Below are 15,034 nucleotides of genomic sequence, written 5' to 3'. Positions count from 1 at the left end.
TACATATACAAAACTACAGAGAAACCCCTGACGCCCAGAAATGGCAACGGGAGCCAACGCAACCCCGCTGGGGAAGCTGCACCCGAGTATCGGCGCTAAGCGAGGCTTTGAATCGGGCCCCGGCGCGGGGTTAATGGCTCCGCCCGGGCCTGCGGTGTCTTTCCCGCTGCAGAACTTACAGCAACCGCAGCTATCAAACCCAGGCTTCTCCCAGTTCCCCGGAGCCGTGAGTTCTGCGCTCTCAAACCCGGTCGGAGTGGGGCTACCGTCTATGGCGGGGAATACAGGTAAACAGCGTGGACGGGCCTGAGGATCAGCACAACGGCCTGATCCTTTGTAGCTGTGCGCTTTGGTCTTTGACTCGTGTTTTGTCAGTAACGTTAGCATTCTCTATTGATAGCTTGAAATTGTGTAGTGCACTAAACTGTAGTTCATTTAAACGATTTTCAGGTTGAAATTGTCTTCATACTTGGTGGTTTAATCCTTTTTCCTCTAATTACTTGTGTGTGTGTATATATAACGTTTACTTATAGACGAAGCATTAAAATATTTTTAATAATTAAAAATATAAAACATAAAAATATATAACAAAAGACGTGTCCATGTGTTTTTTTTTTCACACTCAAGGAGGGGAAAAAACACTTCGCAAAAGTAACGTTTTGCAGTTGGCTGGTGTTATTTATATGGCCGAGAAGTAAGGTGAAATAAATGCTTATAGTTTGCCATGCAATCAGTTCTTTATAACTGATTGTTTGCGTAAAATGGATATAAATATTAGTTGTCAATCTGTATCGGTTTTCTTTGTTTATTGGGAATTTATAAAATAAAATAAATCTATGGGTAATAAAGTAAACTTAAGTTGTTTGAGTCCAGGAAATGTTTATCTTGAAATATTATATAAAAGTTATTCTTAAATTTTACTTACCAGAGGGACGTGCACAGACATTTTGAGGGACAGGGGCTCAAGTGGAAGAAAGGTCACCTATTCATATTTTTTTGTTGTTCTAAACAAAACTTAAAATATATTAACTCAACTCTGACTTGCTTACCAAAGTATTTTAATTTCCCCTCACTTACCCAATTGTTTAATGATATTTCATTTTTCAACAAATGTGTCCAAATAATCTGCTCAGGTTTTTTTTGCTTTGTTTTATTTTTATTATTAAATAAAGATTTGCTTGCTTGTTTCACAGTTTACATTGGAGGCAAAATGTTCTCACATTCTCTGCGAAAGACACACTTGCATAATGATTCACCAAAAAAAAAAAAAAAGTGAATTGTGCACTTTTCCAAATGGAACATTTGGTCTGAAAACAAAAGATTATAATTGCCTTCCATACATATTGACCTTTTTGTGATTGCATTTAAACAAATACCAATAAATAAAAAAGAGAAAAGAAAGGGGGGGGAAAAGCTACTCTCAATGTTGTTATAATTCCTCTTACTGTACCATGAACTCACACAAACTGATGATGACAATAACTTATGGTTTTACAGATCTGACAGCTTACAACATAATAGAATGGATAGTTATTAAATGAGGAACAGGAGTTCAAAATCATGAAGTTATTGTGTCATGCCTTAAACTTCATGTACTATTTAGTTTTCAGATTTTGATCTATTTTGCTTCCATGTTTTCTTTTGGTTTAATGGAAAGAAAATTTCATTTGATTTAAGCTACTTCTCTCGTCTGTTTGGTTCTGTAGATTTCTTCTAAATTAACTGAAACAAGATCTCTGCATATTAAAACATAACATTTCAAAGTAAATGACTCTTGATGTAAGTCATAAATTAGTAACTGTGGAAGGTTTGTGGTGATATGCTTCAGTTATTTTGGTTATCCAATTCATCTGCAACGCCTTGTCAAATGTATGCAAATTAGCGCATTTTAATTACTTAATGCCTGATTTGCATATCAATGTGGCGATTCTGATGACGCTATTAATTTTACTGTAGAGGAAAGGGAGACATCGGAACTTGACAGTCTCTCAACATTTCCCATTTCAACATTTAATATTTGTATATCATTTTTTTTATTTGTTTGACAGGGAAAGCTCTGCGCCAACAGAAATGCACACATAATAAAAAGTCATTTATTAAAAAAAAAAAAGGCACTTTCTATCAAGGAAGAAAAAGGCCAGATGCTCAAGTCCCCTTTGATGTCTGCGTATGTTATGCACGTGCCTGCTTACTGACACTTATCAAGAATGTACAATCATTCAAAGGGCGGGAGCCTGATACTGTAGGCTTTAATAGACCATAGATTTTGCATGCAGTGACCTCTCGCTTATACCATTCCCTGTTAGATTTTGGCCAGAAGAAGCGAAAAAGGAGTCGCTGGAGCAGCGAAACCCCTGATCAGAAGACCATTATCCCGGGCATGCCCACCGTGATCCCTGCTGGGCTGACTCGGGACCAGGAACGAGCTTATATAGGTGAATATCTCAACTTACTGTTATTATAATGTGTGTCTTAAGTCATATAGTTTATTAAGTTGTGGAACATTCTGTTTGTTATTGAGGGGTCTATTTTCAACGCCCGGCCAACTCACTTTTTTTTGTCCCAGAATTTGTCAGTTTATTATTTCCTCACAGTTTGCACATCGTGTGCAGGATGTAATTGCTGAATTTCATTAATCTGACTTTGCTTATATAATTGAGGTCCGTTAATAGGATAACTTTGGTTATTTGAGAACCAGCAATCTGAAGGTCTCAGTGCAAAATGGCCATCTCTGTATGTCTCAAATGACTCTGCTTAGGGTTGGTTTTGTCAAAAGTCAATCAATCGAAATTCAGCACTTTACCCCATGTTCACTAGAATGTACTAACTCCATTGAAGTGCAATGTAAGGACGTTTTCTTTGTCTAGGAAGCACTGGGGTATTAGTAGCACTGGCCACTTTTGCATACCATCTGAAGTCCTTTAGCAAGAACCCACAGTGTTTTTCTGATGATGCTGCTTGCTGTGAACTGTCTCCAGCTGCAGGACTCCATCAGTGCTCATGATTACAATGCAAAATGTCTTTTGAGTCCAATTTGATTGCAAAGCAATGCAGGTCCAATATTAAATTGCGAAAGTAATCTCCATCCCCAGTGTCTGAAAGCAGTGTGTAGTAATTTGCTTTCTCATTGCTGTCAGGCACTTGTTTTGCAATGGCATGTGGTGTAGTGTTTGTTCAACTATAATGTGACCTAGAGACCATCATCTCCTTAACTAGTCCTTTATTGATACCTCATGTCTCTTACCTACCATCAACCTGCACCATTAAGCGTGTGACCTGTGGGGTCTGATTCTCTTAAGCATGTCATAGAAAAATGCATGTGAAAACCCATCAAATGCTTCCATGAGTGATGCAGAACATTATTTGATTACAGGTCAGTTTTTGGTGTGGCTCGAGGCCTGAGTAAATCTAGTCATTTGCATGAAAAGAAACATCAATCCACTAAAGGCTGATCTGTTTGTCTGATTATTTCTAATTATAGCATCTGTTATTTTAATTGACTAGTATTGGTAACATCTGGTAAGTGGTTGTCATTACATGTTAATAACTTGAAGTGTTGAATAATATTGATGTTTATTAGTATTGTTAAAAGTTACAGTCCTGTCATGTAATTACACTGGTGTTATTTCAGTCTCATTGATGCAGTTGCTCAAGTCACATAGCTAATATGTTTATTTTCTTCAAACCCGTCTTTTTTTTTCCTGACAGGCCTTCGTGTTTTGCCACCTTTTTAGCTTGAAATGATTATAGTATGTTAAGAAATATTTTTAAATGTATGCTAAAAATGTGAATTTTAGTAGTTCCACTTATCGAAGTTGGTGGCATAAAATTGAAAGCCTGTTGCAATGAACCTCTTTCTGAAATAGTTATTTACTGAAATCCCTCCAGATTTCTGCATCTCAAATTGGCCAAACCATCAAAATTTTCTGGATTTTTGGGGAAATCTCTATGGGCTTTTAAGAATACTTTCAAGCTCGAACCTTAGTGTGTTTTCCAGAAATCTGGGTGGGATTTTGGTATTTCAGAAAATTTCGTAGAGGATTAAAAGTCTTCAGTTCTCCTTGATTCTTAGTCACCTGACAATTACCTTGGTAATTGTTTTTTTTTTATTTGTATTTTTTTATTCGCTGTTTAACCTTAGTCACATTGAGTTTAACCATGTACTGTTTCTGCTTTTGTGGGGGTATTTTTGTTGTTAACCACAATTCTCTCCATCCTTGTTTTTTTTCTTCCTAACCTGATTTCTTCCAGTCCAACTGCAGATCGAAGACCTGACACGTAAACTGCGTACAGGAGACCTGGGAATCCCTGTTATCCCTGAGGACAGGTCGGAATAACGATTTAAACCCACCAACAGTAACATTTCTTTTACCTTTTTAATGCGGCATTTTATGTGAGGCCAGTTTGTAAGTGTATTAATACTAGGGATGGGCATTCGATTAAATTTTCTTAGTCGATCGTCGGGAGAATTAACGATCGACTATCGATTAATCATTAATATTTTTTTATAATATAATTATTAAATTTTTATAATTAAAAAATGCAATGAATACAAAAATACAGCGTGTTTTTCCTCGGTGAGACCTTTATTACAAGATCAACTTGTGGCAGACAGTTAAACTACGTTCAGGCAAACCGAACATATATCCGCGTGCATATGCAGTGCTCTAAAGCAGCGGAACCTGCAGCTGCTAGCAGGCGTTCTTAAACAGAGACCTCATTTGTTCCAAAACAATAATAATGATAAAAGAATCATGTTAAACAATAACATAAAAAAAACATTATAATACTTAGATCTGACAGATTTTGTCAAAATGTAACTCAAAACTATCCAAGCCAGAAGAAAAGGCCAGATATTAGCCTTCCTAACAATTACGCTAACGTAACAAATTATGCTACTTATAGCCTCATGAATAATAACTAACTTTAGTAACTAGCATACAAAGGCTACGGATTTTTGTTGAGAAATACCGTATAAGCATGTTGATATGATCTGGTGTCAGACGCGACCGCAACCATGGTGACCGTCAGTCCAGCCGCCGAAAACACCCGCTCTGAGGGAACTGACGTTGCCGGGATGCACAGGTACATCATTTGAGTCGTGGCCGAGTTGTACTTAAACACCCCATCGCAATGTTTGCAGTTAACTAGTTCGATTTTTAAATCAAAATGGTCCCACGCCACACTTAGCCGTGACATCTTCATGATTACTCTTTGAAATCAAAACGGAAAATCACAGATAACCGAGTAGGGTGTCAAATATTGCACCCTGGTGGTAAAATATTTAATTGCTGCCACACAGTGAAATTCATGTAATTGCTTCAAGACTCGTACTACGCAACGCAACCTGCATTAGATAAAAAAAAATGCTTTAGATTAATCGATAACAAATTAACATGATCGAGGAAAATCTTAACGATCAATTATCGATCGTCGATTAATCATGCCCATCCCTAATTAATACGTATGTAGGGGTAAGTGATTGTTAAATGAAGAAATTCTAAGTCTAAATACCTTGCTTTAAAATTGACCTCATATCTTTGCCTTTCTTCAGTTGAAGAGTAAAGAAAATGTCTTGGTTATGAAATTGGTTTTGTTACATGCCTAAACATTCCAGTTTTTGAAATGCTTAGTTGAATTTGGATTTATTTACGGAGAGGCGAAGATATGTTTGAAGGCTATTATGGTAGGATATTTTCAGATCATAGATTAGACTTATTTCGTTTAGTAAGTGTTGCCAGGTAACTAGTCAATGCTACATACAAAATAGAAGTTGTTTTGCCGACCATATCATAAAACATATCATGGATATTACCTGTTGACAATACACGGCACCTGACTTTACCAAAGAATAATGTGCTATCATATAAGCTATGGAGATCTTGATTAGTCTATCTTAAGTAAATAAAAAACATCTGTACTGTTCTTGTAGGTATTCTTGCATGTATGTTTTCTATGTGAATTTTTTATTACAAAGGCTGGATTTTATTTGATTATTCAAGTGTAGTTCATGTAGTCTAAGATTTTAATAGATTATACATTGCACTTTTAATGCCCCTTCATTCTAACCTCCAAAATGAAGTGTTGACGAACACAATCGAATCCTTAATTATAAAATCTGAATGGTTTGTTAATTGGATGGTCCGTAATGGTTTTCCATTATGGGGCTACCACCATTTTGTTCAGGAACTTCCACTGTATTCCAGATTTCCGCACTGGAAGACTGCTTGGAGGAGACCCCTCTGACCTTTTCTTTCTGGAATAACCATAACCTTAACACTTAATCACTTTGGCCACTCATAGACTTCATAAGCATCCAACGTAGCAGGAAATGTCATGTTTCTGACGTCAGTGTGTCTTTCTAGTAGCCACACGCCTTGCTCTCTGAACAGCCTTAGGTTCTCCAGCAGAATCTTAATTCGACGTTTTTACACCGCCAACCCTAAAAAGGTTCTTCTCAAAGGTCTATCCACTCCAGGATTTAGGAACGATCGCTCATCCACTTCCAGCTCGCAAAACAAAGCTGTGGGGTGCTTCAGGGGTTCAGCGCTGGAGATATCAGTCCAAAAGAAAACCAGCAGAAAATTCTTTTCTCTCCCCCACCCACTTTTCTCCTCTTCGGGTTGCCTCTCATGAACTTGTCACGCTTGTGTGGCTGTCTTGTTTGAGAGCTGTTGAAAGTTAATATTTAATCCAAATTTATTTCTCTAACCCAAATTCCCCCTCTCGTAACTTTTTTCAAGCACAGAGCCTCATTGTGCAGGTTAACAGGTTTTCTCCACCATCCAAGGAGAAGGTAACAGTTGGAATGCTCTCCGAGAACGTATGACGGTTTAGATCAGAATTCAAGAACAGACACTTTTCAAGTGTGTTGGTTGCCCCGTTTGCCTCAGATATTTGTCCTATTTTTCATGTCCAAGATAATATTGACACTGAAGACCCATTTTAATAATGTATCAAAAATCTTTTTGGCGCCAAATTTTGAAGTCTGCTGATGTTCCTATTCTGAGCTTTAAGCTCTTTGATTTGTAGAATGTTTTCCGCTTTTTCAATGGTTCAGTAGAGTACATTTTTGTTGTAGGCATTTTTCTCGTCTTTCCCATTAGAACATGAGCACTCTGGGGCATCCCATGCACTTTTTAAATGACCACAGAACAAGTCGAAACTATTTCAGTCAAGAGTAGGCAAGCCATTGAATGTTTTACTGTTGAGGGTGTAAGTACTGCTTTAAGATTTTGACTTTATGCTGCATCTTTCTGTTGTTCATTATTTTTCTCAGGTCTCCATCTCCTGAGCCCATCTACAACAGTGAGGGGAAGAGGCTTAACACGCGTGAATATCGGACACGCAAGAAAATAGAGGAAGAGAGACATTCTCTTATTACAGAGATGGTGGGACTGAACCCAGAATTCAAACCCCCTGCTGACTACAAGTTTGTCTTCTACAAATGAACTATCTTGGTTTTTGTCTTCTCTCTGTCTCTGGTGTCAGATATTTACTGGTCAAATTTTTTTTTCTTCCCTCTATTTCAGACCACCAGCTACTCGGGTCAGTGATAAGGTGATGATTCCTCAGGATGAATATCCTGAGATCAACTTTGTTGGGCTTTTGATTGGCCCACGGTGAGTTGCATGATTTTTGAGCTCTCTATTTTTTTACTATATTTCTTTGGTGGATTTGGGTCATTATGTCGCAAAGTTTTTATTTTTTATTTTTTTCCCCAGTGGCAACACTCTGAAAAACATTGAGAAGGAGTGCTGTGCTAAGATCATGATTCGCGGCAAAGGCTCAGTAAAGGAAGGAAAGGTTGGCCGTAAGGATGGACAGATGCTTCCAGGAGAAGATGAACCTCTTCATGCACTGGTCACTGCTAACACCATGGAGAATGTCAAGAAAGCTGTAGAGCAGGTGAGTCCACTTCAGACATTCTTGTACTTTGAAGTCAAAACAGGTTTTCAGAATTAGCACTGGCATCAGAAATCCGTTTCATGAAAATTAATAGCTGTCAGACTCGATCATTCTTTTGCATTTTAAGTGCTTTCTTTTTGTCCACAGATTCGTAATATCCTCAAGCAGGGCATTGAGACCCCTGAAGACCAGAACGATCTGAGAAAGATGCAGCTGAGGGAGCTGGCACGACTCAATGGCACTCTGAGAGAGGATGATAACAGGTGAGTGTCTCAGAGCAGCAGACGAGTAAATGTCGTAGATGTTTGATACTCATCAATGTCTACCTTCTCTCTCTCAGAATTTTACGCCCATGGCAGAGCACAGAGCCTCGCAGCATCACAAACACAACTGTCTGTACAAAGTGTGGTGGAGCAGGTCATATCTCATCCGACTGCAAGTTTACCAGGTAACCCCATCCACCAATGATGAGCAGTGATACAATTCCACCCCTCCCCCCACTTCAAGTACTTTACCACCTCCTGGTTATGTCAAGTAAAGTTCAGACAGCAAAGTTCATTATATTTCTGTTTTTCTCAGTTCCTTTGCACAACGACCCGGTGAACCACCCCAGTCTGCTCAGGATAAGGCTAGAATGGATAAAGAGTACTTGTCTCTCATGGCAGAGCTAGGAGAGGCTCCAGTCCCTTCCTCTGGTGGGGGCCACAGCAATCCTCCCCCTAGTGGACCTCGTCCTTCAGGACCCAACAACAACCAGCCGCCGCCAGTAAGTCCAAAGACATCCATTTTCCCTTACATGATGCCAATTTCTTTATAATGTTCATAAAGTCCCATGCTCACAAAGGCTGTGTTTATTTTTTGAAAAATACAGTAAACAGTAGTATTGTGCATATAAAATAAAGAAAATAACTTATTAACATGACCTTTCAGAATCGTCCTCCTTGGATGAATTCAGGCCCTACTGATAACAGGAATTACCATGGCATGCACCAGGTTCCTGGTGGCCCTCACAACTTCCCTCCACCAATGCCAAACATGGGTGGCCATCCTATGCCACCAAACCCCAATGGAATGCCTCCACCCTGGATGCAGCCACCACCTCCTCCAATGAGCCAAGGCCCAGCACCACCCGGACACCCCATGGGTGAGTATATCCTGTGATGTTTAATGGAGCAAAAAACATTTACCTGGAAATATAGAAGCATATAGATGGATATTAGCTTCCTCTTACATTGGAAACATGTTAAAAACACATTAATTACAATGTTTACATTTTATGCCATTATCTGCTGATTCTAAATCATTCCGATAATATCGTGCATCCCTACTTAGTGATTCCTTCCTTTGTCTGATGATCAGGTTTATTGCCACCACCCATGGGTATGATGCCCCCACCTCCACCTCCCCCCAACAACCAACCACCACCTCCACCCTCAGGACCTCTGCCACCGTGGCAACAGCAGGCACCTCCCCCACCACCCACCAGCAGCATGGCAACCAGCGCTCCACTGCCATGGCAACAAAGTAAGTGTATTACAGTAGGACACAGTTTATATCATCAAAGGGTTCCCTTTTGGCTTATGACTGACTTATTTTTTGTTTTCCCAGATACAACCACCACATCCACCCCTGCAACTGGAAACCTGCCACCCTGGCAACAGCCTCAGCAGACGGCCGCCTCAGCCGCTCAGCCACCTCCACCCATGGGCAACCCCTCTATGGTGCCGCCTCCACCTGGGGTCCAGCCCCCACTGCCTCCTGGTGCGCCCCCTCCTCCACCACCCCCTCCTCCTGGCTCGGCAGGCATGATGTATGCACCTCCTCCCCCTCCCCCACCAATGGACCCTAACTTTGTGACCATGATGGGGATTCCCGGTATGCCACCTTACGGGATGCCCCCTGCGCCTCCACCCCCTCCGCCCCAGAGTTAAAGGGTCCGTTTAGTATCTATGGCCCTGTGACCGTGCAGTGATGCCTAAAATATACATCACAGGACTGCACCTAGTTCTGTTCATTTAACAGCTTGATGTGATTAGTTGCTAAAGGTTTATTATTTTTTTGATGGCCTCGGTTCAGATTTGTTTCCCATGCTTGGACACAGAAATCGAGCTAGTGAGAGAGACAGACGGTGTGGTTAATCTTGTAAATTTGCTTCAATTGTTAATGATTTTTAACTGTAGTTTTTCTTCTGTTGGTTGAATATTTGTTGAAAAATGTTGATGTGCAGGGAATGTGTGTTTGGTATTGTTTCTGCCAGCTTGCTTTCATGTTTTCTCCAGTGAGTAAAAATGTCATCTGCTTAAGTTTCAGTTAGCAACATTCCAACAGGTGTATAAACAACCATTTACACTCAATTACACCAACTGTGCATTTGTTGCTGCATAGTACAAGACATTTATGTCTTCAAGATGTTGTAGATGATTGGCTTTCTCTATTAGTTGGTCAGTATAAGTTTTGTGCTCAACTTGTATCCCATCCCTCCCCAAACTGTTTTTATTTAAAAGAACTTTTCATTAATTGCCTTCCAAATGTATTTCAATATTTTTGTAATGAAGCATTCAACTAAATAAAAGTTGGCATGGCAATGAATTGTCATCTCTCACATTTGCTGCACTAACAAAGTCTTTCTGCTTAATATTAACCATCTTAACTCGAATTTGGTGATGATAAGGTTTTTTTATTTTTCAAGACCCATTTAAACTTCAATATGAACTTAATAGTTTTCTTTGTGCTCAATGCTCCTAGTGCTTAAAAACAGACTAGTTGTGTTATTTTTGTTGTCTTGCTGCAAAATGAAAGAACTTATGCTTTAACTTCATTTAAAGAAGTTATGGCTTTAACTCTCTCAGGCTCAAATTAAGTTTTAGTAACTTAGTAAATTTAGTAACCTATAGTAAAGATTTTAGTACTCCAGATTCATAAAATATGTATCTGGAGTAATAAGGTTTTTAGTTACTTTACTGTTGCAAATCTGCAACGCCTGCCTTGAGAGGGTTAATTTACTTGTACAAGATCAATACGCCTGTTGTGCACAGGGTATAAGAGATAGAAGTGCAGTCGCACAAAGTGGATTGCAGCTGAAAAAGCGAATAGGAGGTGGTTCAAGAGGACTTTTTAGCTCGATATTGACATCAAATTGGTTAATTTCGGGTGTTCAGCATGCAAATTCTGCATTGTTATAGCATATATCTGTTAGAAGCTTTGTAAGGTTGTTAAAATTTTATGAGTGCATTAAGTGCAACCGGCGCCCTCAAACATTTTCTCTTGGGTCCTGTCATGTCAGTTTGCAGTGTGCGAATTGGAGGAGGATGCTGGCCTTGGGCGACTGGCAGGTAAACTTGGTCTCTTTAAATGTGCTGATCATAAGATTAGATATTTCTGAAGGATTATGTGACAGTAAAGGCTGGAGTAATGACTTATGAAATTTCAACTTTGCCATAGTAGGAATAAGTTAAATTTTAAAATGTATTAGGAGACTTTTTACAAAAAACATTAAAAACAATCTTACTGACCCCAATCTTTTGAACAGTAGTCCACATCAGGAAGGTCAGTAGAGCCTAAAACCGAACAACCAATATGCAAAGCAAGACCCAAATTGTGTCATTATTTCAGATGTACTGTATCTGTACATTTTCCCATTAGATCTGTACCTGTTTGATTCACCAGGTCATCCTTGCCCTTCCCTCATACACACCTGTCCCAGGACACAGGAACAACATTGTTAACACAATGAGGCTCTGGTCCATGTGAATTCCACCTCAAAGACTGTGAGTTTTCTCAGTCAAAGAATGATTGTCATATATTCTAACAAGCCCATAAGCCTTATTATTCATTTATAATTCTGTAAATATCTAGTATTACATGTAAATGTAATTTATATTTAAAAAAAAATGTAATGGCGTTAGATCTTTTAACAGAATTTCTGTTTCCCTAAACAGTTAATGTTGGTGGTTACATCCAGGCCGTTCTGGACAAGAATCTAGCTGAGAACATCTCCTGTGTGCTTTACCCTAATGACAATGTGAGTGCTCAACTCAAGTGAATCATATTAAGAAACAAAACTTGTGAATCTTGGAGCCTAAATGTAAACAGATCCTCCTGTTTGTAAATGTCAGTTTTTTGAGGGGAAAGAGTTGCGTCTGAAGCAGGAGTATTTTGTGGCGGCTGCGACTCTCCAGGACATTATCCGCAGGTTCATAGCCTCCAAGTTTTGCTCAACTGAGGTAGTGCGCATGGATCTGACCACACTGCCAGATAAGGTAAGACAGCTCGGGCGCTCTGTTTCATGTTAACACACTGATCTGTAGAGAACATTCAACACAGTATGTGACATATCTGGTGTGATTTATTCACATTAATAATACTGAACAATAAAACTGAATGCATTGGCCTAAACAAAATTAGTACCAGTGAAGGAATTTCACATTTAAAAGCTGTTACCTTCCTATGGCTGTTTTGGTCAGGTTGCTATACAGCTGAATGACGCTCATCCTGCGCTGACCATCCCTGAACTGATGAGAATACTGATGGATGATGAGAAACTAACCTGGGACACGGTAAGCTGGAAATCCTTGTCATCTTGTCATTTATCGTGCTCAAAAAAAATGACACATTAGATGACTATTAGATTGATTAATAAGGGTGATATGAGGACATAAAGTTTAAATTAGCTGATTTATAGAATGGGACCTTTTTACTGATTGTGATGACATGTTTAAACAGTTATTAAAATTGCAAATACATTTTTTATATTTGAATTTTTGCATTGAATGTACATTTATAAATACTTTGTGTTATATTACCATGCTGCTGAGGGAGTGATGACAAATTTGACATCTTTCTGTCTTTTGACCACCGTAATCAATCCCTCAATACTTTTTTATTTCTCTTGTGGGAATGCAAAAATATATGTGTTGTAGTTTCCTTTCACCTCTGTAGAAGTTTACCAAACTATGGGTATTTAATTTTACCCACGTGGACCTACACCATAATGTATTCTTTTTGCTTCTTCTAATTTTCAGTTTCTCTCTCACTCTGCCTTCACTCTCTCATTCTCTTTCTTCTCAGGCTTGGGACATCACTGTGTGTACTTGTGCTTATACTAACCACACTGTGTTACCAGAAGCTCTGGAATGCTGGCCTGGCGACCTGTTCCAAAACCTTCTGCCCCGTCACCTAGAGATCATCTACGAGGTTAGCCGACGTCACCTGGCGGTCTGTTCTCTTCATGGCACATTGCATGTGAAATTTATTTGCAGATCAGGAATTAATGTTTTTTGAGGGGGGTTGGGAGATCAGTAACTACATATGGACTGTATGACTGTATTCATTCCAAATAAGGAGTAAACTGCACAGTCTGGTTATATAAACAACCTCTTCTGCTCAACATGACTCAGCATCCAGTAAAAAGGAAATACATTTCCCATGTACTTTCTCGCCTGTTAAACTCTGTTTTGACCTTGCATCTTCTGTCTTGTTTCTCAGAGGATCTCTGCGCTGTACCCTGGCTATTATGGTCGTTTAAGACGCATGTCCCTTATTGAGGAGGACGGACAGAAGAAGATCAACATGGCTCATCTCTGCATCGTTGGCTCTCACGCAGTCAATGGCATGGCACAAATCCACTCAGACATTATTAAAGACACTGTGTATGTCTCTTAACACTTTATATTACACCACAGTGGCCCCCCCAAAATAATTTGGACACTTAAGCCACATTTAAGATTGAATACAGTAAGATTTTTAATGCATCTTAAAAATGTTTCTCATCTAAGCTGCATTTATATGATCAAAAATACAGTAAGAATAGGTATACTATGAAATACTATTACAACTAAATACATTTTCTATATATATATATATATATATATATATTTATAACAGTCATATATACATATAACAGTCATAACCGATATCAAATACATAATATTAAAAAAATGAGATGTCCATCATGTATTCTGACTGCTCGAAACTACCTGCCTTAACCGTACGAGGGTTGTTTCTGTATGTTTAGGTCTATATCTCTTCCCGTCTTTCATTGGCCTGTTGATGCTCATAGCTCCTCACTTGAGCACTTTAGGTTTTACTATAGTTCTTTCCTGTTGCAACTCTTGTTTTCACATAAGACCTGCAGGAATGATGGGGTCCTGCAAAAAACTTTGATTGAATCCAGTGAGGCAGCAAAACTAGTATAGCACTGAAGTGTGATTCTCCATACCGGCCAGGCTGTGATCAAGATTCAGAAGTGTATTTACTCAGATATGTTATGGTAGACTTATTTGGAATAGGAAACAAATGTGTGGTGCAGTGCTTTTAGAATTGCAGGAAGAGGCTATTTAGTAGACAATACTTCAAATCTGCAACTAAAGCAGGCATCAATTCCTGGTTTTGTGATAATGGATGGTGGTTTATTTATGTCTCCCCTACATGGACTGGATCTAACCTGCAACTCATTTTGTTCACAGCTCCAGCTGCCACCATCCCCTTCATTCCCCGTCTTTGTTCTCTCTGAATGTTTTGTCTGTATTGTGGGTGACAACACACACCAAACAGTCCTGCTGCTTCCCTTGAAGAGTGACAAAATGAAATAAAGTGATTAATCGCTGTTTCTGATATTTGTAAGTATTCTTATGGTTGTCTTTCAGGTGACTTAATACAGAATGGTTAATGTACACTATCATTGAAAAGTGAGCTTATGAATGCTGCATTTATGTAATAAAAATACAGTAAAAACAGTTATATTGTAAACAATTATTGTAATTTAAAATATATGTTTTTGTTTTTTATTGTAAAATATTTAAAAATGTTATTTATACCTGTGATGGCAAAGCTAAAATTTGTTACAGTATATAGTCTTTTCTCTCACTTTTGATCAATCCTGCATCCTTGCTGAATGAAAGAATTAAAAACTTGACACACACACACACACACACACAGACACACAGTGTTGGGAAGGTTACTTTATAATAGGTTACAGATTACATGTCACCCTATTGAAAATGTATTAAGTAGTGTAACTATTTCAATTACTTTTCTAAAATAATGTACGGTAACTGATTACATTTGATTACTTTGCTTAATTTCTAACGAATGTTAATGAACTGTTAATCATTTTCAAACTTTTAAA

At 38.7% G+C, this 15,034-nt stretch overlaps 2 protein-coding genes across 4 annotated transcripts; both read left to right on the top strand.

Moving 5' to 3' along the window:
* Positions 1-40: 40 nt before the first annotated feature.
* Positions 41-10,510, top strand: sf1 (splicing factor 1). The gene is made up of 12 exons (XM_026216503.1): positions 41-287; positions 2,307-2,435; positions 4,252-4,327; positions 7,280-7,432; positions 7,533-7,622; positions 7,725-7,908; positions 8,056-8,171; positions 8,249-8,356; positions 8,488-8,674; positions 8,839-9,052; positions 9,268-9,432; positions 9,517-10,510. Exons 1-12 carry the CDS (start codon positions 41-43, stop codon positions 9,837-9,839), a joined length of 1,992 nt encoding a protein of 663 aa, XP_026072288.1. The 3' UTR covers positions 9,840-10,510.
* Positions 10,511-10,898: 388 nt separating this feature from the next.
* On the top strand, positions 10,899-14,532 carry LOC113052541 (glycogen phosphorylase, brain form-like). 3 transcript variants are annotated; one of them, XM_026216953.1, is made up of 8 exons: positions 10,899-11,240; positions 11,575-11,675; positions 11,847-11,929; positions 12,024-12,167; positions 12,372-12,464; positions 12,976-13,122; positions 13,393-13,556; positions 14,373-14,532. In XM_026216953.1, the coding sequence occupies exons 4-8, from the start codon at positions 12,141-12,143 to the stop codon at positions 14,476-14,478; spliced, it is 537 nt and encodes a 178-aa protein (XP_026072738.1). In that variant the 5' UTR covers positions 10,899-11,240; positions 11,575-11,675; positions 11,847-11,929; positions 12,024-12,140; the 3' UTR covers positions 14,479-14,532. The 3 variants fall into 3 exon arrangements, with proteins under 3 accessions (XP_026072738.1, XP_026072739.1, XP_026072737.1); XM_026216954.1 differs by having other exon boundaries at positions 10,899-11,675; positions 12,976-13,101; XM_026216952.1 differs by having other exon boundaries at positions 10,899-11,675.
* The last annotated feature ends 502 nt before the right edge of the window (positions 14,533-15,034 follow it).

Source organism: Carassius auratus, chromosome 32 (genome assembly GCF_003368295.1).
Source record: "Carassius auratus strain Wakin chromosome 32, ASM336829v1, whole genome shotgun sequence".
Taxonomy (NCBI): Eukaryota; Metazoa; Chordata; class Actinopteri; order Cypriniformes; family Cyprinidae; genus Carassius; species Carassius auratus.
Note: the sequence above shows the minus strand (reverse complement) of the source record. Positions and strands in the feature narration are given on the sequence as shown.

Excerpts from the sequence above, each read along its gene's own strand:
- sf1 (XM_026216503.1), top strand. The coding sequence starts at position 41 with ATGGCAACGGGAGCCAACGCAACCCCGCTGGGGAAGCTGCACCCGAGT. Across the intron at positions 4,328-7,279 it reads CCTGTTATCCCTGAGGACAG|GTCTCCATCTCCTGAGCCCA; the intron begins GTCGGAATAACG and ends TATTTTTCTCAG. Across the intron at positions 7,433-7,532 it reads AAACCCCCTGCTGACTACAA|ACCACCAGCTACTCGGGTCA; the intron begins GTTTGTCTTCTA and ends CCTCTATTTCAG.
- LOC113052541 (XM_026216953.1), top strand. The coding sequence starts at position 12,141 with ATGGATCTGACCACACTGCCAGATAAG. Across the intron at positions 13,123-13,392 it reads TTAGCCGACGTCACCTGGCG|AGGATCTCTGCGCTGTACCC; the intron begins GTCTGTTCTCTT and ends CTTGTTTCTCAG. Across the intron at positions 13,557-14,372 it reads GACATTATTAAAGACACTGT|CTCCAGCTGCCACCATCCCC; the intron begins GTATGTCTCTTA and ends TTTTGTTCACAG.